General features: G+C 52.9%; 1 protein-coding gene across 1 annotated transcript in view; it reads right to left on the bottom strand.

Moving 5' to 3' along the window:
• Nucleotides 1-1,387: 1,387 nt before the first annotated feature.
• The window catches only part of LRRC74A (leucine rich repeat containing 74A), a 43,428-nt gene continuing 17,515 nt past the window's right edge, over nucleotides 1,388-27,300 (bottom strand). The window contains exons 8-15 of the mRNA XM_007459791.1: nucleotides 27,204-27,289; nucleotides 26,642-26,836; nucleotides 23,226-23,321; nucleotides 20,585-20,731; nucleotides 16,362-16,469; nucleotides 15,296-15,378; nucleotides 2,033-2,135; nucleotides 1,388-1,423 (exon numbers count right to left, since the gene is read on the bottom strand). Coding sequence (XP_007459853.1) covers nucleotides 1,388-1,423; nucleotides 2,033-2,135; nucleotides 15,296-15,378; nucleotides 16,362-16,469; nucleotides 20,585-20,731; nucleotides 23,226-23,321; nucleotides 26,642-26,836; nucleotides 27,204-27,289 — 854 coding nt within the window. The remainder of the gene's footprint in view (nucleotides 1,424-2,032; nucleotides 2,136-15,295; nucleotides 15,379-16,361; nucleotides 16,470-20,584; nucleotides 20,732-23,225; nucleotides 23,322-26,641; nucleotides 26,837-27,203; nucleotides 27,290-27,300) is intronic.

The raw sequence follows: 27,300 nt of genomic DNA, 5'->3' as shown, positions 1-27,300 counted from the left end.
TTGAATTAAATTCTATGTTATCTGAGATGATAGAGGGGGTGAATGTGACTTATGATAAAAATTAAGCTTAGTAATAGGAAAAAGAAAACGTACATGTTTGTGTGTCAGAGTATAAGGAATGTGGAATAATGTTCCTGGAAAACTGAGTCCAGCCTTCCCCTGGAATTTCTGCGCTAAGGATCCCGGGAGGCTCAGCCTTCCTGCCCTTCCCGGGATGACCACCCTGGGATCTTCACGGATCTCCTGAAGCAAAGGGACCTTACGGGGTGACAACCTAAGATTCACCTTCATGGTTCTTCCCTGCTAAGTACAGGGTGTTCTTTTTGGCTCCTTCTGGGGGATGGAGAGAGAGACAAGCCCATGGGGGATGTATGTCCTCATGGTACCCAGTGCAGGGAAACCTAACACATATTGAACATCTGCTATGTTTCCGAACCTTGTTAGACATGCACACGTCAGCTCAATTCCGCATGAAGAATAGATAGCACGTGCACATAAATGTGACGAAGCGTAACTGACAACTGACCATGCTTGAACCCACTGTCGCTCAAGGACTACCCACGGCACTCACTCCTTACCGCAGCCTGTGAGGTGTGATTGTTCCCAGTTTACAGAGGAAGAAACGAATGCCAGTGAGGTCAAGGTCACGGACCAGCTGAGTTAAGATTTACGCGCATTGGTCTGACACCAAACACCCTGCCCTCTCTTTCCTCAGCTCTCATTCAGGGTCAGAGTTCCCCACCCAGTCAGTCCCCCTGTGCTCTCATCCTTAGGGCTGTAGACTCACCTCACTGCGAGGTGCCTGCATTCAGCTAATCTCAGAGCCAGGAGGGACCCCAGAGCTCAGAGGCTGAGCTGGTCCCCCCTCCCCCCAGGCTCCGGGAGACCCTGCAGAGCCAGGGAAGCGAGGAACCAGCGCGGGGTCACTCTGTACCCTCCAGCAGCCAAATGTGAATGCTGTGACCCCCAAGGGGATGATGACCCCCATTTCTTAAATATTCTTTATTTATTTTCTTTATTTTTCCGTCTGCGTCGGGTCTTAGTTGCGGTATGCGGGGTCTTCGTTGAAGCATGTGGGCTTCTCTCTAGTTGCGGCACGTGGGTTCCAGAGCGCGTGGGCTCTGTAGTTGCGGCACGCGGGCTCTCTAGTTGAGGTGCGACCTCAGTAGTTGTGGTGCGCAGGCTTAGTTGCCCTGCGGCATGTGGGATCTTAGTTCCCCAACCAGGGATCGAACCCAGGTCCCCTGCATTGGGGGGTGGATTCTTTACCACCGGACCACTAGGGCAGTCCCGGCAACACCCGTTTTTATCAGCTGTTTCTAAGCTTAACACACAAGGAGACTAGCACTGGCTGGTGTCAGGGAGACCAGGTGACTGGTGGGAGTGATCAGCGGTCAAAGGTGTAGAGCTCATGGCTGAAGGTCTGGGGCCAAGAGTCAGGCCTCAGGCAGGAACAGAGGTCAAGATAGGAGGGGAGTACAGTTGCGGGGAAGCTGTGCTCAGGGAAAGCTGAGTCAGGGGTTTCTGAGAAGCAGGCAATGGGGGGGCAGTGGAGGGCAGAGTGTCGTCTGGTCAGGTGGGAGTGGCTGGCAGAGTCGCCCTCCAGGGAAGGCAGAGAGGACTGTGCTTGGCTTTCAGACTTTAAAGGCCCTGTGGATGTAGAGGCCCTTCTGGGGGACCCTCTTATTCTTCAAGGAGATGAGGAATGAAGCCTGGTGTTCTGCAGGTTTGTAGACTTGGTGAACCTGGAGGTGAGTCAGGGTATTCCTGGATTCTTTTGACAACGTTAGGCTGGGATCAGGGTCCTTCAGCGAAGGTTCACCTGGCCTCTGGGAATGTGGTGAAGACATGGTACCGAGAAAGGCAAGGGAAGAAGCCTGCCTCCACCGTGCTGGGGGCCTGGCGAGCTCTTCCCAGGACACGTCCACACCCAGCTTGCTAACACCCCGAGTCTGAGAACCAGGCCTGGAATTGCTGCTGGGCCGTGGGAACGTGGGGCAATGAAGCTCGGGCCGGGGGTGGGCAGAGTTACCGCCGTGGAAAAGGGCAGAGTCGGCATCGGGAGTGCATCGTCGCAGCCAGGCATGGTGCCAAGCCCCTCCGAGTACCTGGTGACGACCGCGTTCACAGCGACCCTGGGAGGGGGCGATCAGCTCCCCATTTACATGTCACGCTCTGATCAGGATCCTGCGGCCAGTCAGTGGCAAAGCTGGGCTCTGACTCCTGACCCGCTTTGTGCCGTTGGCGCCCTGTCCGGGATGGGCCTCGCAAAGCTGGAGGCCCTGGTAGCAAAGCCCGCCCGAGACATGGTTTTGAAACTGTCCTGTGAGCAGAGTTCATCTACCCTTTTTGCCCCCTTCCTTCCTCCCCTGCAGAAGCAAGTCTTGCTGCCAGCAGTTTGACCGAATTCCCTCTCTCGCCCTTTTCTCTGGGTTTTACTTGAGGTCAGCTGGCCACAGCTTCCCACAGATGTGAAAAATGAAAGGCTGCCATGAGTCCCAGCCTCTCCCGGCATCTGAGAAAATTTGCATCTTAATGGAGAGGGGATTAGCGGCCTGGGATCCTGGGAGATGCCAGGGAAGGAGTCTCTGGTGGCCCAGTTCTCAGCCTCGGGGACAGAAGATGGGGGTGCTGGGGCAAGCCCTGCCCGGGGCTCCTGGCTCACGCCTGGCCGACTCTGCCAGGGAGGGCAGACTCCGCTGGGCTGGCTTCTGAGAACTGGGCCAGGCTCCAGGCTGGGCCTCAGCAGATCCCCAAGGCTCAAGCCTCGCCGCTTCCCCCATGACACACACAGGGCTGGGCCTCCTCTCCACCCTCTTCCGTGGAGCCTGGCCCTGGCTGGGGACCCACAGCCAGCCCCTCTCCTGCTAGCTCATTTCCCGGCACCATCTGCCCCTGGACCAGCTGGGAGCGAGGGCGCTGTGTGTGTGTGTGTGTGTGTGTGTGTGTGTGTGTGTGTGTGTGGGCGCGGGAGCGGCTGGTCAGCCTCTAGGAGGTGGAAACCAGGCGTCGGCGGGCCCCGCAGGCTGGCTCAGGCTGGGACAGCGAGGCAAGCAGGCGGGGCAGCATTCTGGAGGAATTTCTGAATTACCTGCTGGCTGGAGCCCAGAGGCCAGAGCGGGCCTGGGCCGGCCCAGCTGGCCGAGGCCCCTGAAGAGCTTTCTTCCTGGCTCTGAGGCCTCACCGCCTCCCGCCGGAGTCTCTGCCCGCCTGCCTCTGAACCACCGCGTGAGAACTCCAACCCGAAGCCAGGGGGTGGGGTGGGGGTGGGGTGTCAGTGCTCCCCCTCCCCTCTCCCGGGGAGACAACCAGGGCCTAAGGGGGAGGGACGTATGCTTCCCTGACCCCTGCTCTCACCTGCAAGCTTTTAAGGTCAGGGCTGTTCTTCATCTCTCCTTTCTTCCAGAATCACATATTCCATCTGGCCAAAGTCAAGAGGAGGCCTCTAGTCTCATGTCCACTGGAGCTGTTGCGGGGAGGTGATGGGTTGGCTGCTACAGCTCTCCCCAGTTCTGTCCCCCAGACAGGAAGGCCCTTTGTGTGTCAATGTCCTCTCCCTCAGATGGGACGGGCCACATAGTCTGTGGGGTTTTTGTGAAAAAATTGTTAAGAATTTTAAGAGAGTGACAGCAGAGCATGAAACCAAGCCCCAGGCCCTTCTAAGTCCGGCCCTGTGTGACTGCACAGGCTGCACCCATAACACCAGCCTGGCTCCCAGAAGATCCTTGGCCCTCCTCAGCCCCACCCCATCTCTCTCCTGGACCACGTCTTTGAGAACTTGGCTGGAAGGCGGGTCTGAGCAGACATCCCCCAGTTCTGCTTCTTCACGTCTGACACTGTCCTCAGTGGCACTGTCTGATGCCCCACCCTGACCTTCCTCCCAGGGAAACTGAGGCAGCAGGAAGGCCTGGGGACTCACCATCCTGTGTCCTACCACCCAACCCAGACGACTGGGGAGGGACGGTGGTGGCGGCTGAGTCCGGGGCTTCCCTTAGCCGCCCATGGTGTGCCAACCCCAGGGCTCTGGGTGGGGCTCGAGAAGTCCCCCCCGGCCTTCTGTTCGCATCAGTGCCATCCCCCCCGAGGGGCGGGCGGGAGCGGGGACGTCCAGGGCTGCTTTGCCGGCTCCAGACCAGGCGTCCGCACAGCCAAGCCCCGTTGCTTTGTCCTTTGTCTCCACCGTACAGCGGCTGGCTCAGCCATCACCTGGCAGAGTGACTGCCTTGGGGGACAGTGGGGTCTGGGTCCAGGAGTGTCCTGCTTGGGAACTGCGCTGGGCTCTGCTAGCAGCAGCCAGGCTGAGGTCAGGGAGAAGAGGCAGGAAACCCCACCTCCAGTGGCAGGGAAAGGCCAGGTCCAGAGGGACCACGGCTCTGCCCTGGCAGCCCCTCAGCCCACAGCCTGGGCGAGACACTCCGGCCTGCAGCTTCGTCCCCAGGCTCCCACCAGTCTCAGGGACGAGAAAGCCCACCACCCTCCAGTTAGGGTGCACTTAGTGCTTGGCGAGGGGCCCAAGCAGTCGGTGTGCAGGGTCCCATGTATTCTCCCAAAAGCCATAGGAGGTAGGTCCTATTATTATAAGTGAGAGTCAGATTAGCTGAGAAGCGGGTTCCAGGCCATAGGGCTGCCACGTTTTCCCCCGCGCTGCCCTTCCTTTGCGGAAGTCACCGTGGTGGCAACGTTTGTGTGGCTTGTCTGTTCAACGTGCGCCCCCCTGATCGGGCTTAAGCTCCACGTCACTGAGTAGCGCTGCCCTTTGAATTCACATGTGGCCCATGACACACACAGGGCCTGGCACATAGTAAGAACCCCCATAAAGAACAAGGGAAGGAGGGAAGGAGGGGGTTGAGTCAGGATTGCAACACAGGTTGGCCTGACGTCCAGCCCACACCCCTACCACCTGGCTGCACTGCCTCCGTCTAACCCGCTCTCCCTTGACATACTTCTGCTGGGCCAGGGTAGGGCCGGATGGGGCCCTGCATCCGCCCAGGCTGGGAAGGGGGCAGGACTGAGTTTGGCTCCGTGAAAGGAGTCACCCTGTCCACGCCCCATCAGGGGTCCTTACCACTGAGGCTCTGGGGAGGCTCTCCTTCATGGGAGACCCCACTGGGCTGGCGGGTTCCTGACAGATTTATTGCCTCCCCAGCCCTGTGAGGCTGGGTGGCAGGGAGTGTGTCATCAGGGAGGCCTCTTCTGGGAGAAACACCTGTGTTAATCTCCCAGTGAGCAATCCAGTCCTCAGCTTTCCCGGTGTCCTTGGAACACCTTAGGGTTCTTTCTGATTCCAGAGTTTGACGGGAGCCGCAGCCTCGGGGCCAGTACTCCTGCCGTCTGGAGCATCTATGGGTGTTCACCCTAGACATGTTTGCAGCGGGTGCTGCCAGGCTGCCGGGCGGTGTGTCTGCTGGAACGGTTCTCGGGAAACCCCACGGCTGGGCCACTGAGAGCAAGGATCTGTTCACTCTTTCTCCCATCCTTTGACTGGATCCACTCAATATCTCTGAGGTCCCCCCCACCTCTGCCGCAGGCACGGTGCTAAGCATGGAGAGCCACGCGTGGACAGCTCAGCCCAGACTCCAGGGGCTGACAGTCCAGTTGGGGAGGGCCATGTGTCACCAGTGGACGTGCAGAGTGATGGTGAGCGCAGGGAACCTGGGGAGGGTGGCCGGTACCTCCCAGGAGGCTTTGGGCTGCACGTACCTCAGAGGGTGGAGCCCTGCTGAGAGGCTGGATATTTAGTGGCCACGCCCCCATCCCTTTCTTCTGTCACCTTTGCCCTCAGCCCACCTGTGCTCCCCTCATCCCGCCCCCCTCCACACACTGTTCTTGGGAAAGTCTTGGGGGCGAGTCTTTTTGGCTTGGCCACTTTCCTCAACTGCCTTCCAGAAACCCCCATTCTGGGGCCCCCTCTTCCTCCCCAGTCTCTCCCCCTTGGTCCCCTCTGCTGGTTCTTTTCACAGACGTCGCTAAGGATTCTGGAGCCCCCCAGGACTCAGACCTTTGTCCCTTCACTTCCCTCTGCACTCAGACCCTCAGGGACCTCATCTGGTCTTGTGATGTTCAATATTATCTATATAACGTCCAGGACTTGCAAACACACCCCCGTCCAGGCCCCTTCTCCAAGTCCAGGCTTGGACTCCCAACACCTGCTCCACTCCCCTCTGCAATGTCTAATAGACATCACTAAACTAATTCCCAGTTTTCTCTCTCTCCACCCCCGACACCCAAATCTACTCCAGCAGAGTTCCCCTCAGCCAGCGCAGTGATGAGACTTCATTCCTCCAGCTGCTGGGGGCCTGAGCCTGGGGGCCACGTGATGCCTCTTTTTCTCGCACAGCCAGTGCCCCACCTGATGGGGAGCATGGTTGGTGCCACCTTTAGACACATCCAGGGTCTGCCCACACCTGTCACCCCACCACTTCCTCCTTCAGCTCTTGCCTCCATCATTGCAATAGTCTCTCGGTGGATTTTCCTGATCCCGCCTTTAAATCTCTAAAGCCTATTCTTAACACAGCAGCCAGAACACCCTTTTCAAAGATGTCGGAGTCTGGCCCTCCTCTGCCCCAAACCCTGCAAGGGCCCATCTCACTCACACCCACGTTGCCCACAGGCCTCAAGGCCCCACTTGATCGGGCCCTGCTGCAACCTCACCTCCCGCCATGCTCTCCTTCCCTCTCTGCTCCAGCCTTGGGCTGCCTTACTGACCCTTAGAGGCCCCAGGCTGGCTCCTGTCCTGGGGCCTGTGCTCAGCCTGAAGAGCTCTTCCCCCAGATCCACATGGCTCTCCCTCACTGCCTTCAAGCTGTTGCTCAGATACCGCCCCTCACCCGTTTAAAATCATAACTTCCCTCACCCCTAGCAATGACACTCCTGAACCACCATACGCCACTCTATTTTTTCACCCACAGTATTTATTATCTTTTAACACTGTGTATGATTCACTTATTTATTATATTTATTACTTGTGGTCAGTCTCTTCCTGCTAGAATGTAAACGCTGTGTGAATGATGGGTTTTATCGTTTTTATTCATTGATGTATCCCAAACATACCCACAACAGCACCAGACACATAGTAAGCCCTTAATAAATGTTTATTGAATTTAATTGAAGTCACTTACACTTTAGTGTAAATAAATGTATATGTTTGGGCTTCCCTGGTGGCGCAGTGGTTGAGAGTCCGCCTGCCGGTGCTGGGCACGCGGGTTCGAGCCCCGGTCCGGGAGGATCCCGCATGCCGCGGAGCGGTTGGGCCCGTGAGCCATGGCCTCTGAGCCTGCGCGTCCGGAGCCTGTGCTCCGCGGCTGGAGAGGCCACAGCAGTGAGAGGCCCGTGTACCGCAAAAAAAAAAAAAAAAAGTAACATGTTTTCCCTCCCCCTTACATTGTAAATTTTTCCCCACTAATTCAAGAAGGGTTTTTCCCCTGCATCACAGTGCTCTTGGGAAAAGTATTCGTCGGGGGCGGTGGGGCTGTGAGTTTTATAGTCTTGAAATAACACTGAGTGGATGGAGGACCCACGGTGGAACCAGGACTCATGGAAGGAGAAGCCGGGAGAGCTGCCTGCTGCCTCCCAAAAGGCAGGGTGTGGAGGTGGCAGCCTCTTGGGTGTGACAGAGAGAAAAGCGACAGCGTCTCACACGTGTTCATGGTGTGACTACAAGTGATTGCTCCAAGGACAGCGGTGAGGAGGGAGGTGCAGAGGACCAGACAAGGGTGAATCCTCGGGTTGAGTCCTCCAGCCCGTTTTCATGGCAAGATGGGTCCAGGAAGCAAACTGGACTCTGCGTCAGCAAGGTGTCTGTTCTCTGCGGGACGACCAGCAGAAGCTACTCGGTGGGTCACCCTTGCAAGGCCACGGGGTGGATTTGATGTTTATGCCATTGTCAGCTTTTTAAACTGTGTCATTTATTGTGATTTTTTTCTTCATTCTAAATATACATCCACTTTCTATACCTAACATTATATTTGTAAATTTGTATATATATATATATATATATATATTTTTTTTTAAAGAGGGTCCCCAGATTGTATAAGCTCAGGCTCCAAGAACCTGCATCTTCTCCTGAGGGGGCACATTGAGGGTTCTGGCCCCAGGCTCCCCTGGTGTCGCTGAAGCCAGCTGCATTGCTGCCTTTTTCAGGTACCTAAAAAGAATTCGATTTCCTCGAGCCAGTTTGGAGTCCTGTTTTCTTAGAGCTGAAGCCGCTGTGCGGAGTTAGAGGACTTGTGGGATTGGAGCGCCCTCTTCTGGAAAAATAGAGGTACAGCCGGGAGAGCGGTACACGCCAGGAGTGGCTGCATTGAAACCCCACTGTTAGGATTCTGGCAAGAAAGCAGGCGGGTCTGGGGGTTAGTACGCAGGCAAGCCCCTCCTGTTGGGCATGGACACATTCAAGTACACACACCGTGTCCTGTAATTCAAATGTGAGCATGCTTTTGTGCACACGTGTTCAATTTCCACTGCACCTGGGGTAACACCACCTGGGATCGGCTGCAGTGCCATTCTGACCCTAACCTCCTGGAGGCAGCATCAGACTCCACAGGTTAAGGGCTTGGTCCCCCACAGACTGCTCCCATTTTGCTGCCAGCTACAAGTGGGGTTCCCCCAGGACACCTGCACTTCTGACTAGCCAGCTACAAAGTAGGGGGTTCCCATCAAACTACTCATGTTTGGTAATTCACTGCAATGACTCACAGAACTCACTGAAAGTGCTATACTGATGCTGGCAGTTTTATTATAAAGGTTATGACTCAGGAGCAGCCACATGAAGAGACATGCAGGGCAAGATCTGGGAGGGAGGCAGAGCTTCTGTGCCTTCTCCCTGTGGAGTCGAGGCAAGTCACCTCCCAGGAAGCTCCCCTGGGCCCTGGTATCCAGTGTTTTCATTGGGGTTTCATTACTTTTCATTACGCAGGCATGACTGATTGAACACTGGCTAGTGAGTGAGCTCAATCTCCAGCTTCCTGTCCTTCTATTGGCTGAAAGTCCCAACATCTGCTTACATGGTTGGTGTTTCCAGGAAGCTGTCTAGGTAGGGGCCCACCCTGGGTCACCTCGTTAGCATCACGAAGACACTCCTGTCACTCAGGAAGTCCTGAGGGTTTTGAGGCACATGCCAGGAACTGGGAAAAAGACCTGTTATGCTCTTGATTATACGGTAGCACGTGGACGCATGCGCAAGGGCTAGTCTCATTCAGCCTGGGCACAGAGAAACAAGTCAGCCCCACCCCAGCTCATCCGCAGACCCACTAAGAGGTGGCAAAACAACACAGCAGCCCCCCGCCCCCAGGGGTCACACCACTGTCCCTTCTTAAAAGGCCCCGCGGAGCCCCAGAGAAGCCCCCTCCATCCCACACCACCCTCGGTTTCCCTTCCCCTCCAGGATGTCCGCTTCCTGGAGAAGAGCCGTTCCTTTCCTCTAGTTCAAGGCCACTGGTTGGCAGCCAGTGTTTAGGACACAGGCTTGCCTTGCCAATCATTGTTTTCTCTTGTTTAGAACCAAACCAAGCGAAACCAATACCAAGCCCCTGCTTGGCAGGGCAGCCTGGTCCCCTGAGGACACTGCAGCTGCCACTGCAGCCACATACCAGAAGCTGCAGCGTGCACTGATGACCTGCAGGCCTGGCGCCCAGAACCGCGCCCACCAGCGTCACCGCTGCCACTGCTCAGGGACTCCATCCAGCTGCAAAGCCACAGCTGCTGCACGAAGTTCTCCGTGGTCCTTGCTTCTTCGGAGGCTGGCTCCTGAACCGAGCCCAGAGACTGTGTGTCTGGTGTAGGCATGAGCCTGCGTCCCAGCTGCAAGTCCTAGCTGCCCCTCTCAGGACCTGTAAACTGGGGCACTCCCAGCCCAGGAAGGGGATTCAGACCTCAGGAGCCAAGCAAAAGGCCAGATGTCCACTGCACCCCGGCATTGCCCACACAGTGCTGCTGGCCCCTGGCCCTCCCACCTCCCTCCGATTTTTAAGATTCTGGGCAAATTCTTTCGATTTCATGCAAGTTTTAAGCCAAAGCCCAAGGTTGGAATGCCTCCCACGGTGTTTCAAAGACCCAGTAGTTGGGTGTTTCAAAGATGGCTGCTCAGTTTGGCCCCTAACGCCCTCCTGGACCTCAATCTCCCCGCACTTCTCCCTCATAGGAGAGGAACTCCACTGTCATGAGGTCATGCTTACATTAAGCACTTACTATGTGCCAGGCCTGGGGCTCAGTGTTTCACATGCAACTCTGCAGGGGCAGGGGTACCATTATCATCAATATATACAGAAAAGGAAATTGAGATTCAGGGGGGTTGAGTGACTAGCTCAAGGTCACAGAGCTGATCATTGGTGAAGCCAGACAGAATTCAAACCGAGAACTGTCGAATGACAGAATTTGCATGCTTAACCACTTTATGGTTCTGGAACACAGAGATATTCCACACTCTTCCTTCTCATCTCCCATCTTACCTCCCCTGGCTCAATTTCTGAGCGACATAGTGGGCAGGGAGGGCACAGCGACCTGACCTTGAGAATTCAGTCACATAGAGCATCATCAACTCTGCCTTTTCTTCCCTCCCCACTGGCCAGTCCAGCCTGGCCTGGAGCTCATGCTTGCTTATCAATTGAGTTAGTTTTCTGTTTCTTACAGAAACGATGTAAACAGAGAAAGTGCATTTAAACTTCTCCCTGTAGATACAAAGCTGCGCAGAAACCACAGAGGGGCAGGGGAGAACAGTGGTTAAGACCTCAGGGAACCAGGGTCATATTGCCTGGGTCTGCATCTCAGCCTTGCTGCTTACTAGCAGAAGACTTTGGGTGAGATTCTTAACTTCTCCGTGCCTGCATTTCCCCAGCTGTAAAGTGGGGATGATTACAGACCTCACTGCATAGGGTCCCTGTGAGGATGCATAGAGTTAGTGCACATATATCAGGAGAAAACCATAATTCGAAAAGATACGTGCACCCCAATGTTCATTGCAGCACTATTTACAATAGCCAAGACATGGAAGCAACCTAAATATCCATTGACAGAGGAGTGGATAAAGAAGATGTGGTACATATTGTACCACAATGGAATATTCCTCAGCCATAAAAAAAGAAAAACAAATAACATAGGATATCACTTGTGTGTGGAATCTTAAGAAAATGGTACAAATGAACTTATTTACAAAACAGAAATAGACTCACAGATGTAGAAAACCAGGGGAGAAAGGGAGGGGAGAGCTCATAAGGACCTACTGTATAGCACAGGGAACTCTACTCAGTACTCTGTAGTGACCTGTATGGGAAAAGAATCTAAAAAAGAGTGGATATGTGTATATGTGGATATGTATATGTATATATGTAACAGATTCACTTTGCTGTACACCTGAAACTAACACAACACTGTAAATCAACTAAACTCCAATAAAAATTAAAACGGAACAGAGAGTTAGTGCACAAAGCCAAACTGAGCTGGGCATGCAACGAGGGCACGCCCAGGGTACCATTCCCCTGCACTGCTGCTGACCCCCTTTGGTGCTGGGCTCATGGGCCAGCACCTCTGGGCCATCTCTGACCTGACAGCCTCTCCTACTCCTGCAAGGCTTCTCTCCCTCCGCTTTGGTCTTCAACTCCTGCTGGGGTCCTCCTGCCTGCAGCCTCCTGACGTGGCAAGCAGATAAAGCACGACTCAGCCCATTGTTAGTGGGCGTGTTCCTTGTGCAGTACCCTCACCCGATGGAGCAGGCCTCCTCTGTAGTCTTGCCCAGCCCCAGGGTGGGCTGGCTGAGGGAGGGGACTGAATGTTTATGGAGCTTGTGCTAAGCACCGGACTGTCCTCCTCACAACAAGAGTGCGAGGTAGCTGTGAGTAACTTTGATTCGTAATGAGGACACCAAGCCTTGGACAGGTCTGCCCGGGTGTCAGGCTGCTAGATCCTTTGGGGCTCTGATTTCATGTCAGGCTCCGTGGGGGCAGAAGTTTAGGAGATCAGGGAAAGGGCATAGGAAGGACTGCAAAGCAGTCTGATGGGAGCACAACCTTCAGGTGGATTTTGGAGCTGACGTGACACCTAGTGGCCACAGGTAGAAACTACTCCACAGTAGGGCAGGTTCCAGGGCAACCCGCAGACAGGCAGGGTTCTGGCTGGGCCTACGTGATGGGGGGGTGGCAAGTGTCAAGGGGTGGCCTGGAGGGTCGGGGATGGTGGCTTCCCCATATCTCCATCATTCCCCCAAAGCTACCCAAACAAAAAATAACATTCGATGAGAAAATGTGCTGCTTTTTCTATTAAAGGTGAATAAAAGCATCTTGAGAAAATTTGCTGTTTTTATTGATCCCTAATCATACCCTGATGAGTAGGGTGGACGTGAGTTTCAGCTCACAAACTCTTTGTTGCATTTCTTTATTTTCTTTTCATCATCCTAATTTTGACTGAGTCCATACAACCGTCCAATGAAAATTCAATTTCAAGTTAAGACTTTGAATAAGGGGAGGGAGGGGAAATATGCTGTGGGGAGGGGGACACAGATTATTTCAAATAATGATTCTGCCAGGAGTGAGAAGTCTTAGCATCACCTCCACCCTCGATGAAGAAACAAAGTGAAACCTGAGGGCTGGTGCCTTGATTCCCAGATGCCATTCCAGCACTTCACTGGTGTTCCAAAGTGTGGGTTCCTGGGCACCCCCCAAACTCTCCCAGCTTTCCACCACTTGCCCAAAACAATTGCCAAGTGAATGAGGTTTTTCATTTCACAGGTATTTTTTATTGAGCACTTACTATGAGCAGGCACTGTGCAGGTGCAAAGGAGGCGCACAAGACAGTTCCTGCCCTTGTCCATCCCAAGGGTGACTGGCGAGGTTAATCAAAATCCTTGAAGGTACCCATTCCCCCCACCTGCTCAGTATATGCTGTTCTTGGCTAAACCTTCTCATCTTTTGCTAAGCTCCTCACGCCTCCCCAGTTTTCCAAGGAATTTTACAAAGAGATGCAGAATGGCAGATCCCTAGAACAGATGGGGATCCCTTTTTTCAGCTGTCCCACTTTTCAGGTGGAACCATGAGGCTCCAAGTTCAGGTGGCCAGCTCCTGCCGGGCCACGGCTAGATGCCAGTTCCCTGAGCTCTCTCCACGTGACCCCCTGGCATTTGCTTCTAAAGGCCCCTGTCCTCATTTCCTGAGCATCTGTTCCCTCTGCCACTGCCTCCTGAATCTCAGCAACCTCCCCTTGACACAGTTTACAAGCACTGTGATGACTGCTTTTGTGCACTGAGCTTCTCCCCACTGCTCTCTTCCACCACCTAGCAACCCCACGCTCTCCCAATTTGTTCTTTTGGCTCTTAACGAGGCCACCAAGGACGTGCCCCCTAAAACAGGAGGGTGCTCTCTGGGGGAAGGGCATGCCACCAGCAGCCCGGAGACCCAAGCTAGACTTTATTGCCTCGCTCACAGCCTTGGTGTCTTTCCGCTGAGGTTTCAGCCAGCTCTCCACCTCGTCCCAGCCACCAGCCAACATGCCAGGAGTTCTCTGTCACTGAGACTTCTTTCCAGACCAGATGTGTTGCTATGGCTTCGTCATTTTCAAGAAACTGGTTTGAAAGGTAAGGGGATAATGCTGACCACCAACGTAGCCCCGTGGCTGATCGACAAGAGTGTTGGGACAGGCTCGAGTCCAAGCGAGACCATTTGTAAACCCATCTCTCATCTCGGCAGAGTGTTGAACGTGGTGAGGTTCGGCGTCGGCACAGGGATGGGGATGGGTTTACGCTGTCGGCAGGGCTTTGGTAGCAGACACACTCGATTGCAAGTACGTGGGAAAAGCTATGGAAACGTGCACCTGGGATTGTTCACGAGCACCCTCTGGGAGGCAGCAGGGGCTGTGGGGGCAGGTAAAAGAGGCCCTTCACTTTCTCCCTAGTATACTTCTGTGGATTTAGAATTTTTACAAGTAGATATTATTTGTATCAAAAAATGACAATGAAAAAATCATGCAACAGTAAAAATGACGACCCTGCTCTTCAATTGGAACCAACAGAGCTGCAGCGTGTGACCTGAGGGGAACTTGAGGTGCCCACAAGAGCTCCCCACTTGGGTCCTGAGACCCCAGTTCTGCCTCTCCATGGCCACGTGACCTCATCTGCAAAGCTGGAGGGTTGCTGGACCTGGACCCGGTCTCCTGACCTCTGCCCTGTTCTCTTCCCCACCAGCATCCCAAGGAACAGGAGGCCATACTTCAGGGGGGGCAGGTGGGGAGGTCCAGGACACAGGCACAGAGTAGGGGGGCCTGGGGCGGTGTGCAAGCCTGAGCCACCCTGCGGGTGTCGGGGGTGCTTGCTGGATGATGGTGTCACTCCTGAATGACAGCATCATGTGCCAGCCCCTTATGTGCATCGTCTCCACTTGATTCTTATGAAAGTCTCTCAGGTGCTGTGGTTATCACCCCATTCTAAAGACTTGGAGACTGAGAGCTCTGCACACGGCCGCACCCTTACTAGCTAGAGCAGGGTTGCAGCTGGGTCAGTCTGTGCGGTGGCTTCTCCACACATGAGAGATGCTGATGGGGGCAAGGACGGAGGTATTGGGAGAAGGCTGTGGGGCAGGACCAGATGGGGGCCTCCTCTGACAGACTCCTTAGGGATTCCATGAGACAACAAGCCGCAGGGCCTTATGGACCAGCCTGCAGACCAGCGGGGTCCTGCAGCCTCGGCGAGGAGGAGTGGGTCCTGGGACCACGCAGACCGGGGTGCTAAGGCCACAGCTGCCCCTTTCTGGCCACAAGCACTTGGCTCTGTGCTTTCCTTCTCTAAAGCTCCGATCATTATTCACAGCATGGGCGTGATACTAGTGCCCGTTGGGCGCTGTGAGAATTCAGGCACCCGTCTGGTGACTGGTGGAGCACTTGGCACGTGATAAGGGATCATGGATGTTGGTTGCTGTTATGACCATTATCATGGCCCTTTCCAAGCTCTTCAAGGAGTTCAGCCTAAGTCATAACCTGCCTGGTTGCCTAAACTCCAGCAGCGTTGAAAGACCTGCAGTTCCTCAGTGCAGCATGCTGGCCCACACTTCGGGCTTGGTACTTGCCATCCTCTGTCCTCTTGTCTGTCTGTGTGACACCCCCTTCCCCCCAGTGATACCTCCTCTTTGGGCCACTGTGATACCTGTACACGCCCCCAACTGCCCCTCTCACCACACCAGGGCCTAAACGTTTGCTGCTTGTGTCACCTCCTATCTGCTCCAGGGTGGCCCCAGGAGCCAGGGTGCCTTAGAGGGAACCGGGGGCCTGCCCAGGGCAGAAGGGTAGCCCAGATAGGGCCGGACGGCGGGGCTGGGCTGACCTGAAGTTCACCATATCTGTCTTCTCACCCAGCTTCTTTATCAGCTCCCTGACTTGGTACCGGTTTATGGGGACCTTGTTTTGCTGAGGAAGCAGATAGAACATGCAAGGTCAATGGAGCTCTCTGCTCCCCCCAGACTGGTGTTTGTGTTTATTTCGGGAACTGAAAATTTTTAAAAAGAAACAAACAAACAAAAATCCAATCAAATAAAACAAAGTAACAACCAAAAACCCTTCAAGATCCCCCCCCCCCCCCCCCCCCCCCCAATGCCTCACTGCCCTTGGGACCACGGCTGGCAACAGTTTCCTCAGTTCAGAAGAAATTGAACCCACAACCATGCAGGGCAGGAATAAGCGTCCCCGCCCATGTCTGTGGGCCACTGCCCAGACTCCAGAGCCCCTCTTTTCTCTGGGGAGCAATAGGGGTGAAGGAGATGGGATCCAGCTGGAGTAGGCGGCGACTCTGCAGCATGGGATGTTTACCCTTCCCTCCCTGCTACCGAGTCTGGCTGGCCCTCTTCACCACGGGCCTGGCACCGAGGGTCTTATCCCCTGACCTGGGCCCCCATGAAGTCCTATTCTTGCAGGGCCTGTCCTTCCTAGGGCTGCCCTGGTGACAGACCTCTTCATGCTTGCATTTCAGGCCTCAGCACCTCCATCATACCCCACATGTGAAGATGTGGGATTTCAGGCAAGATGGTAGGACCAAAGGCGAAATACTGGGGTTTCGGGATGTGGTCTCTTCTCCTACTCCCTTTTAAAATCTGCCCAGTAGCCACATGCAATGGGAGAAAGACCTAGAAGATGAGGAATGTGTGTCTTCAGGCAGCATCTTGGGTCACCAGTGGCGCCCAGACACGCAGTACAGAGAATGACTTCAGCAGGCAGTGCAAGGAGGCCTTAGGGGTCCCTCTGGGTCTAGATAAAGCAGTGGATAAGTTGGCTTCTCACAGCCAATCCCAAGGAGCTGTTTGAGGTGCTCACATTGTGTCCTGTCTGTCTCTCTCTCATACACACACCCCTGCGCGTGCACACATAGTGCCTGCGTCCACTAGGAATCCACACACCTGTATCATAGCTTTCCGGAACTCGCCCACAGGCATCGTCGTCTCTCCACTAGGGTTCAAGCTCCTGAAGAAATCCAGGACTGAGATTTTGTGTTGGTCTGCATAGCTCTGAGAGAAGCAGGAGACACCAGGAGCCTTGTAATATCTATACCAACTCCCCCCAACACCCCCCGCCCCCACCCCAGCTTCCCACCCCTGCCCGCCCAGACCGAGGTCTGAGGTCAGGCAGAGCCACACGCCACGATGCTTCTGTGTCTGCCCCACCCACGCTGAGCAGGCTCCCCTCCCATTCCACGTTCCACAGGTGGAGGGACTGGAGTCGACACTGCTGAGCGAACTGTGGGAACAGTTTGGAGGGAATAGGGCGGTGATCATGTTTACATGTATTATTTAGTTTTGAAGTTGTCCTGCTAAGACTAGCAAAGATGGTGCTCTATGTACGTGGGTGGGCTGTTGTTAACTCAGAGACCAAAAGACCGAACCGCAGCCAGGTAGTGGGACAGGCAGGACAGGCTCCTGGTGTTCACAGAATTCTCATCGTTTTATACAAATACTTATATGGAGACATACTGTGTCAGAGTATTTAAAAATAATATTTCACTGTTTTCAATTCAAAGATATTACCTACTCACATTTTAAGGAAAGTATAGATTAATAGAAAGAAGAAAATTAAAAGTAACCCATAAATCCAGTCCCACCATCCAGAGGTAACACCTTGATGTATATTTTTTCATCTACCTGTCTATCTATCTATCTATCTACTAAACATACTGTTTTATAAAGTACACTGTATTAATATATTGTGAACTTTCCAATACCATTAAAATATTCTTTTGGGTCCTTTTTTAGTATCTTTTTGTTTCTTTTCCCCTCCGACTCTCAAAAGGCCGTAGGCAAGGCCCAGCTTTCTCGATAGATATTTCTGATCACAGAGGAGTTCCTTGGGGATCAGTCCCTGGTCCCTGCTCTCCTCTCCCCACACTTCCCTCTCTGGGGTGCACTGCCTACACCAGCCCACCCCGGGGTGAATCCCACCTACGCTTCCAGTTCTGCATCCCCAGCAGCCGCTCACAAGTCCATGCTGAACCCCACCGACACCTCAATCCTACACGTCTAAAGCAAACCTCAGTCAGCTGAATTCTGCAATCTGTTACTGAGTGCTGCGGCAGATACCATGGGCGGGCTCTCAACACCCACTCCGCTTCCTTCACAGCCCGCCTCTCTATAACACAGAGGCTGGAAAACTAAAAACCAGAATTCCCCAAGCCCCCTTGAAGCTACAGGTCAGAATGGGATCGGTTTCGCCAAGCCCTTGGGTGATGCATATGTGTGACCCATGTGATCTGGAGAGAGCAGGCTGCCGGCAGCCATGGGGGTGGCTTCCCAATTCAGCAGGCGATTCCTGATTGGGTGGCTTCCTGACCTAGGCAGAAGCAGCAGCCATCCTGGCTAGCTAGTTGGGGTGTCTGGGGAGCCATTTCTGGAATCTAAACGTAAGAGTCTTTCTTCAGCCGTCCTAATGTCTCTGGGGTCTATAGCTGGTAATAGATCCCTCTTTGCTTAACCTAGCGGAGTGGATTCTGTGGTCAGCAACTAAGAGCCTTGATGAGCATAAGGGCCTGTTACTTTGGTAGGTGCTTTTGATAAGACCCAACGTAGCTCCTGCCCTGGAGGAGTTCAGAGCCTTGCGGTGAAAGGGTGAAGGAGAGGGGCTGCAGGAGCGTGTGGCAAGGGCATATACACTTGACCAGGAAACCTGAGAAGGGTTGCCCGAGGACGTGACACTCCGGTGCAGACCTAGAGAGTGAGGAGGAGTGAGTGAGACACAGAGGAAGGGTGTTTAGGCAGAGGGACTCAGAGTTAATGTTAAGAGAGAACTGTTGCAAAAAGGAATGGGGAGGGACTTCCATGGTGGTGCAGTGGTTAAGAATCCGCCTGCCGATGCAGGAGACACGGGTTCGAGCCCTGGTCCGGGAAGATCCCACATGCCGCGGAGCAACTAAGCCCGTGCGCCACAACTATTGAGCCTGCACTCTAGAGCCCATGAGCCACAACTACTGAGCCCACGTGCCACAACTACTAAAGCCTGCGCGCCTACAGCCCGTGCTCCGCAACAAGAGAAGCCACCACAATGAGAAGCCCGCACTGCAAGGGAGAGTAGCCCCCGCTCGCTGCAACTAGAGAAAGCCCGTGCGCAGCAACAAAGACCCAATGCAGCCAAAAATAAATAAATAAAATTAAAAAAAAAAAAAAAAGGAATGGGGAGAAATCCAGTGGGGCTGAAATGTAGAGGAGGGGGGGAGGATGGGAGGGATGAGGCCAGAGCGGGAGGCGGGGCCAGGGGGCGGTCCCTTTTCCCCATAAGACTTCCCTACTGCTGGCAATGTTTCCATCGTTCTTTTAGTCCACTGGGCTTAAAAATTGGGGGTTATCTTTGGCTCTCTCCTCTCCCCACACACCTCCCTTCTCCCAACACACACACGCACACACACACACACACACACACACACACAACCACTCACCAAGTCCTGGAGATGCTCCATAAAGATATCTCCTACATCTGTACCTCCACTCTCACTGTCATTTTCAGCCAAGTTACCGTTCTAGATCTGGAATACTACAGTAGTGTCCTCATTGGTTTTCCCAGTCTCATATTTACCCCCTCAGTTCATTTCCCTCCCCATTGCCAGAAAAATTACCCCTCAGTCCTGCTGGATTTACATCACAGCCTCTGCTCAACAACTCGCACTGGCTCCCTGCCCCTGTGGACTCAAACCTCAGTCTGAGCCTAAAATCTGAGGACTGCTGCATCCAGCTCTAACCTCTCTTTGCAGCCTTGACTCCCAGGCTTCCCTGTGAGACCAGAGCCACACGGTCCGGTTCCCACGCCCCAGACACACTGCTAGCGACTCCCACTCTGTTCCTTTGCTGGTTGGCATTCTTTTCCCTCCCTCTCTCTGTTGCTCACCTGCATCTTTTCCGCTTGTCAAGGCCCTTGCCCAGCCCCACCTCTGCCAGGAAGCATCCTTTTCTGTTTGCCTGCAGTGACCTCTAGTTTGGATTGTATTTGCTACCTTTGTCACTTGTTTATTATTTATCATATGACACTTTCTATTAGAAATGACTGTATCTGTCCCATCTTCCCAACCCGATTGTCGGACCGCGGAGGGGAAGGACTGTGGTTTACATTGTATGTATTTTTGAGGCTCTCCTCTGGGATCCCTTTTCTACACTGTTTTAAAACAAGGAGCAAGCTCCCACCTTGCATCGGATAACCCCATTCCCACTCTTCTTGCAAAACAGGTTTCCCCTCAGTTCCACTTGACATCATCTTACTTGAAAAGATATAAAGATACTTGATACCGCTTTACCTTCTAGAACTTTTCATACAATGATAATTTTCATGCAAGAGCTCTCCTCTTTGGTTCTGGAAACTCAGGCACAGAGCAGACCAACCAGGGGCAGGAAGCAGCCCCAGTGGTAAACACCATGAAGAACCGTGTTTACAGGGCACCTTTGCAGCCCCTGCTGCCTCAGGTGGTAATGGCCCTGCACCCAGCAGCAGGTGAGAGCTGGTGGTAGAAACACCAGGCCTGGGCAGTCACTGCTCTTTGAGGCTGTCCGACCGGAGGAGCTATAACATCCCTTCCAGCTCTAACATTCTCTGAGTTTTTATTTCCACTGTTACATCTATCTGCCTCCTGTGATTGCCAGACACAATCTAAGACTTGAGCCAGGGGCAAAGTGACCATGAGGTATAAAACACTTGAGGGTTCCTTGTTAGCTGAAGCCACCAAATAGCCATCCTGACCACAGGGTCAGGACGTCTTGGCATCCTTACCAGCTGTTGGAAAGAGCCTGCATGAATTATGTGCTTATTGCCTGCCAAGCATTGTTCTAAGTCATGTGTAGTATAGAATTTAATCTTCACAGCACCCTGCTGGGGTGGGTACTATTATCATGCCCATTTTACAGGCCAGTCACTTGTCTGATTGCAATGGAGGAGCCTGGCTGGTAGAAACCATCCTATTCCAAGGCCCTCCCACTTCAGCCAGTTCTCAGTCCTTCCTCTGGGAGCCAAAAGGAATATTCCACAGCTGAGATGTTCCTTGTCAGCGAGGACTGTGCAGACGCTCTGGGGGAGGAGAAACTCTAGAAAGCTGAGCCAAAGGTCAGCTCTTTCCAGGGGTCCCTGGGGGCTCTTAGAGGAAAGCAGGGCTCACCTGGATCAGTTTCACAGGGCTCGTCCACGGGAAGAGGTTTTTCTTGTTAGAGAGGCCTTGCACTGCTTTGTACATCACGTCCAGCTGGGGGTGGACGGCACACACTCCATCCAATATTTTCACAAACTGCTCTGACACCAGCACATTCTGAAGCAGAGAGAGAGGGGACTCGTCAGGGGGAGGGCACTGCCATAGTGCCATCTCCCAGACCAGCGGACTCTCCCAAGCAAAGTCAGTGTGTTGTCTTTTCTAGTTGGTTCTGCGGAACTGCTCCTAGACTGGGACGGTTCACCGTTTTTAGAGCTTGTGGTTTGACTTGTAAGTTTCCCACGTGATTTTGATCAGATGTCCTAGTTGGGTGCTGGTGGCCTGTCACACACTCAACTCACTCTGCTCTCAGAAGGTGAGCATTAGTGTCTGTGTGTGACAGATGAGACACAGCTGTGGGGTTACGAGACTGGTCCCCAAACAAAGGCCCTGAAAAGCCCATTTCTACACCAGTGTTGGTCTTCAGAGCAGGTGCTGTGGCAGAGAGCATCCCTCATTCCAACCATCCCATCACGGCTCAAAACGCACTGGGAATGCCCCCTGTGGAAGTGGTCTCTGAGCCGGGTTGGAGGCCGCAGGAGAACATGTGATCTGTGAAACAGTGTTTGATCAAACCTGGCCTCCCTCAGTGTGATTGACCTGCTTCATTCCCCAGGTGTGGTTCTCAGTATCTTTTGTCATTTCAAAGAATTAGATCCATGCTTAAGGGCTGAAGACCTACTCCCTCCCCTTTAGAGACATTCTAGAGAAAGTTCTAGAAACATCTACAATGAAGGGATTCCAACACCACTTAGAGTTATGACGGCATCGTTGATAAAAGGAAAGGAAAAGTCCAGTTGAGACCTATTTGTTCTGGAAGGCTGGTGGAGTGGCAGTGAGATCCCAGCTGATGGGTTTATATGCCGTCTTGGGGCCTAAACAGCACCATTTCTAACGTTTCCTCAGACAGGCAGTGCTGGGGTTCATACCTTCCAAACTGCACTGCGGGGGGGCGGGTGGGGGAGGAGCCAAATGCTAACAAACTGGGGACCTGTGGTTGAGATTCAGAGGCAGCTTCACGGGGTGCAGGTCAGAGCTGTAGGAGGAAGGTGGAGAGGGCCTCTGAAGAGGAAGACCCATGAGCGCAGGAAGGAGCCTGGGGCGGGGAGGAAGGGGCGAGGGAACAAAGTGAAAAGAAAAGCAGGTATGGTTTTATAATCGGTGGCAAATTTTACTTATTATTCAGTTCCAAAAAGCTTGGGTTTCAAATTCAAAATATCATCACTGATAGAATTGTAAGGTATTAAAATCTTAACAAAACATCACATTAGTGTGGCATTAAACAAATGTAAAAGGACTTTAACACTGTACCTTTACAGAACTCTAGAATAGGAGGCAGAAGCCCTGCGTTTACTCCTTGCTGTGTTTCTCACTTGCTGTGTGGTCCTGGGCAAGTGACCTAACCTCTCTGTTTCAGTTTCCTTACATGTAAAATGGGAAAATGAGGAAATGTACTTGCTATGGGTTGAATTGTATCCGCCCCCTCCCCCCAAAAATGTTGAAATCCTAACCTCCAGTACCTGTGAATGTGACCTTATTGGGAAATAGGGTCTTGGCAGGTGATCAAGTTAAAATGAGATCATTAGGGTGCGCCCTAATCTGATATGACTGGTGTCCTTATAAAAAAGGGAACACTGGGATATGGAGACAGACACGCCCACAGGGAGAAGCCACTGAGGCTGAAGATAGAGATTAGGGTGATATTTTTACAAGCCAAGGGACAGCAAAGATTGCCAGCAAACTACCAGAAGCTAGGAGAGAAGCAGGAATAGATTCTTCCTCACAGCCCTCTGGAGGAACCAACCCTACCAACACCTTGATCTTGGACTCCTAGCCTCCAGAACTGTGAGGCAATAAATTTCAGCCACTTGGTTTGTGTACTTTGCCATGGCAGCCCTAGGTCATGGATACACTCTACCTACCTCCCAGGGTAGGACTAAATGAACTGGTGTCTATAAAATGACTTTGGGGCTAAAAAAAAGAGTATAGAATAGTAGACAAGTATAGGATATTGTTGGCACCAGCTCCCACCTCTAGGATGATTCCGGCGAGAGCAGCTGGCAGAGTGGAGTCACCTCCTCAGGCTTCCCTCCTCCATCAAGGTTTTTTTACACTCAAATACTACTCTGAGTAGGCTGAGTCATGAAATGAAAACACAGGTCTGCACATGTTTTAATACTCAGAGTCTAAGGATCCTGTGATTCTGGAAGCATTCTAAGGCCCAAAGCCATCCATCGACAAAGCTGACGGTAGACAAGTCTGTTCTGGGGGTCCCCCTGCCTTTGCTTCTGGTGTTCCTCCTCTCTGCCCTCAGGCCCACTGTTGGGGGTGCAGGTCCTGGGTTCCCAGGATCTGGTAAATAATTTCACACCATGATGTTTTTGACCGAATGGCTACTCCTACGGAAAGGACCTCTGGAAGGGGCAGAGTTGTACTCTAAAAGGAGTGGCCTTTTCATGGAGCAGTTCTGTGAGGGCCCTGAGGGCTAGAGCTGGCACAGTGGCCATGGTAACTGGCTTGCTCCCAAGTGCAAGCAAACAATTTGATCACTTACGGAAATGTCAATGTCCTCCATCTTGGATTTGGGGTTCCTCTTGATGGACAGGATAAGTAACACAGCCCCATCCATACTTAGAGGGTTCAGGTAAAGCTGTGGGAGGAAGGGCGAGGCAGAAGGAGGCAGAGATGAGGACAGGAGAGCCTGGCTCAGAGCATGGTTTCCATTTCCTCCCATCAAATCTCAATCTCTGTCTTCCTCCCAGACTTCTCTGTAAGCACCCATCTCCCTGTCTATTTGTCATCCATTCACTTGTCCATCTCACTGCTCATCCATCCATCCATCCATCCATCATCCATCCATCCATCCAAATATCCAGCCAACAAACATCCATGTGCCAGTCACTGGGTTAAGCGCTGAGGGATGCACAGGCGAACATGACAAGATCTCTGCCCTCAGGTAGCTTAAACTCTAGAGGGGGACACAGGCAAACAAGCAAATGACATCTGAAGTGCGATGATGGCAATGACACAGGTACCCACTGGTACCGTAGAAAACGAGGAAAGGGGCATCCAGTATGGTAGAGGGGACACTTGAGCTAAGCCTTGCAGGACTAATGGGGATTAGCTAGGGATGAAGAAGGCAGTCAGGACCAGAGGAGGGAATAAGGTGCATCAAAGAAGACAAGCGGGGCTTCCCTGGTGGCGCAGTGGTTGAGAGTCCACCTGCTGATGCAGGGGACACGTGTTCGTGCCCCAGTCCGGGAAGATCCCACATGCCGCGGAGCGGCTGGGCCCGTGAGCCATGGCCGCTGCGCCTGCGCGTCCGGAGCCTGTGCTCCGCAACGGGAGAGGCCACAACAGTGAGAGGCCCGCGTACCGCAAAAAAAATAAAAAAGAAGACAAGGGAAGGCAAGTGCAAAGGTGCAGAGGTGTGTGGGGAAAAGTAAACGTTTCATGAGCAGGAGCAGAGAGCGTGAGGCTACAGAGCTGTGATGGGTCAGATTGCACAGGACTTTGGGGGATTAGCTAAGTACTCAGGGCTTTATCTCAACAGTACTGTGAGCCACTGCAGCGTGGTATGGAGGTTAACAGCAGGGCACACGGGGCCCATTGGCTCTGCTTACTAGTTTTCTGGTCTTGTGTCAATTCCCTGACTACTGTGTATCTATCGCCTAGGGCTGCACAGGGGAGTCAATACATAACTTCAGGTAAAGCATTCAAAAGAGTGCAGGGTACATAGTAAGCAGCCAATGAATGTTACTTATTATTACTGAAGGCTTTCAGCTGATGGATTCCTGATGAGGCTGACCAAAACTCTATGTCGGTGGTTCCCAGGCTCTTTCAGTACTCCAGTGAGAAAAGACAGCCTGGAGCCCTGCCCTCATAGGGCTTAGCATCTAGAATCTTTGGTTTGACTCACGTGCAGGGGGAATTCCTTATTTTTCCAAGATTAAGAAAAGGAGGGCTTTTATTATCTGTGGAGAGCAACAGATAATTCCTGTGGCAAAACTGATGTGGCTTCCACATATGACCAAACTAAAAGGTATATTTTAAGCTTTTTTCTTTCACTTTTAAAACAATTTAAAAACTTAAAATATTTGGTCATCGTAGAAAAAATTTAAAAAGCAGTAGAAAAAAATGTTAAAATTGCTTATATCCCACTAACCAGAGAAAATCCCTGTTGCCATTTTGCTGAGGCAGCATTTTAGTCTTAAAATTCAGATTCTCTGAACTTTCCTTGGCTTCATTGGCCACCGACAGAGGCTCAGTCCTTTGCAGGCTGGGTCAGTCTCTCTTCTCTGAGTCACACTTGGTGCCCCTCCAGCCAGGCCGGCCTCTGAGCTCCCCCAGTCACTAGACAGCCAGCTGGTCTGGTCTGCAGTCACCATGCTCCCTCCACAGGTTGGAATCTGACTCCCTGTCATCACCTCAGCAGCTCTAAGGTGGCTGTCCTCTCAGATGGTGGCTCACCTTCACTGATTCCTAACTCCCATTCTTCTTCTAAGAGCAGCCCCGTGTCTTTGGTTCTCCCGAGTCATCTCCACATCTTGTGGGAGTTGGAGCTGCAGTGGAAAGCCAGGTAGAGCTGACATCCCTCTGCCTCTTGCTAGCTGCACGGCCTGACAAGTCACACAGCCTCAGTCGTCTCATCTGACAAGTGGGGCTACTGGAGCCCGCTTGGTAGGGCTGGGCCATGAAGAAGGAGGCAAGTCACTTGATATGGAACCTGGCTTGTGGTAGGAGTCCCAGAAAGGGGACCTATTAATAGAAGTCCTCATCTTACATCAGTTCCCAACGTCCCATGAACTTCCATGTTATAAATTAGCATCTATGAGCAAATTGATTTAAAAAGAAATATGTATTCATTCTTTCACTTAATAAATATTCAATGGGCATCTACTCTATGCCCAGGACTCTGCTAGGTATGGGGGATATAGTAATGGGCAAAGCCAAACACATCTTTGTCCTCAGGAAACTTTTGAACTAGTGGTGACAGACAGTCAAATAGTCACTCAAATGAGAGTATAAGGAAAAACTCCGGTGAGTTCTGCGTGAAGGGGCAAACAGGATCTGAGTGTTCCTGCAGGGTCCCTGCGGAATTGCTGCTCCAGCTGTGCTCTGAGGCAGACCAGCAATTAAGGCCAGTGGAGGGAGCACTGCAGGCCCTGTGGGAACGGAGATGAAAAAAGACCCTGAGGCCATGGCTGGAGTGTAGGGGAGAGTGGGGGGTAAACTGAGGCTGGAGAAGCACACAGGGTGAGAGAACGGGATTTGAGCAACGGAGGCCATGGTGGGGGGGCCTAAGTGGGAGGACAGTAGGTGTGGGTGGGGATGGGAGTCAGATTTGCGCTCAGAATCCGCACTCTGGCCGCAGTGTGGAGAAAACCTGGAGGAGCGAATTCCCTGGTGGTCCAGTGGTTAGGACTCGGCGCTTTCACTGCCAGGGCCGGGGTTCAATCCCTGGTCTGGGAACTAAGATCCCGCAGACCTCTCAGCAAAGAAAAACAAAGAAACTGGAGGAGACCCAGATGGGAGCAAGGAAGACCCTACCCTGTGCCAGGTGAGAGCAGAGGGTGACACTGGGTTTACAGCAGAGAGACAGCCAAGAACGTACGCACATATGAAGCACAAGGTAGATTTTCTCTCCAGCAACATCCAGCCCCATCGTCCTGCTGACCCCACGCCAGTACACACAGACACACATGTGCATGCACACACATGGACACACGGACACATACACAGATGCACACACATGGAAGCATGGACACACGTGAATGCACGGACACATACATACACTGATGCACACATACATGGGTGCAGAGACACACAGATGCACAGGTATATGCACTTGGATGCACACACATGGAAACACGGACACACACATGAATGCACGGACACACACACACACACACACACACACACACAAATGCATGCACAAGATGTCCCGTTCCCAGCTCAGGTGAAGACTACCTTCAGAACTTTGAGGCTTTCATTCAACTCCAATCCTTTGCTGATTTTGGACAGCCCTTCATTGTTGATGTTGTTGTTGCTGAGGTCTAGGTAGGCCAGGGAGTTGTTGAGTCTGAGGACCTCCCCTAAGGCTGCAGCCCCCTCGTTCCCAAAGCTGTTCATGGAGAGATCCAGTTTCTTCAGGGACACATTAGCCTGCAGGGAGAAGGGAGAACAGCAGCGGCATGAAGACTGCATGCAACTCATCCAGCCAACGGGCCCCGATTTTTGTCCCCTGCTGTCATCCAGACAGGGTGCTCAGTGGTCCCCAGGAGGGAGATCAGCCAGATCTTTCCAGATCCCTCCCAGCTGGGCTCAGAGTCTCCAGTACTCTTGAGGGTCATTCCCTTTGGGCTGAGGTCATTCCCTACCCCCTAGTTAAACTGCCGCCTTGAAGTACCCCCAAAGATGCCAACTAGGTTTCAGCAGGGTGAATTTACCCCTGGGGAAGGGTTCAAGGTGGCTGACTCAAGGGCTTGGCCGTCCTCACTGGGGCTCAACACACCACTCCCGGAGGGCTTACCCGGAGACCGCTGCACAAGGCCACCACTCCCTGGATGTAGAGGTGATTCCAGCTCAGGTCCAGCGACTGGAGCCCCACGTTGAGGGCTGTGGGAGGG

Source organism: Lipotes vexillifer, unplaced genomic scaffold, assembly GCF_000442215.2.
Source record: "Lipotes vexillifer unplaced genomic scaffold, Lipotes_vexillifer_v1.1 scaffold39, whole genome shotgun sequence".
In the NCBI taxonomy this organism is placed as follows: Eukaryota; Metazoa; Chordata; class Mammalia; order Artiodactyla; family Lipotidae; genus Lipotes; species Lipotes vexillifer.
Note: the sequence above shows the minus strand (reverse complement) of the source record. Positions and strands in the feature narration are given on the sequence as shown.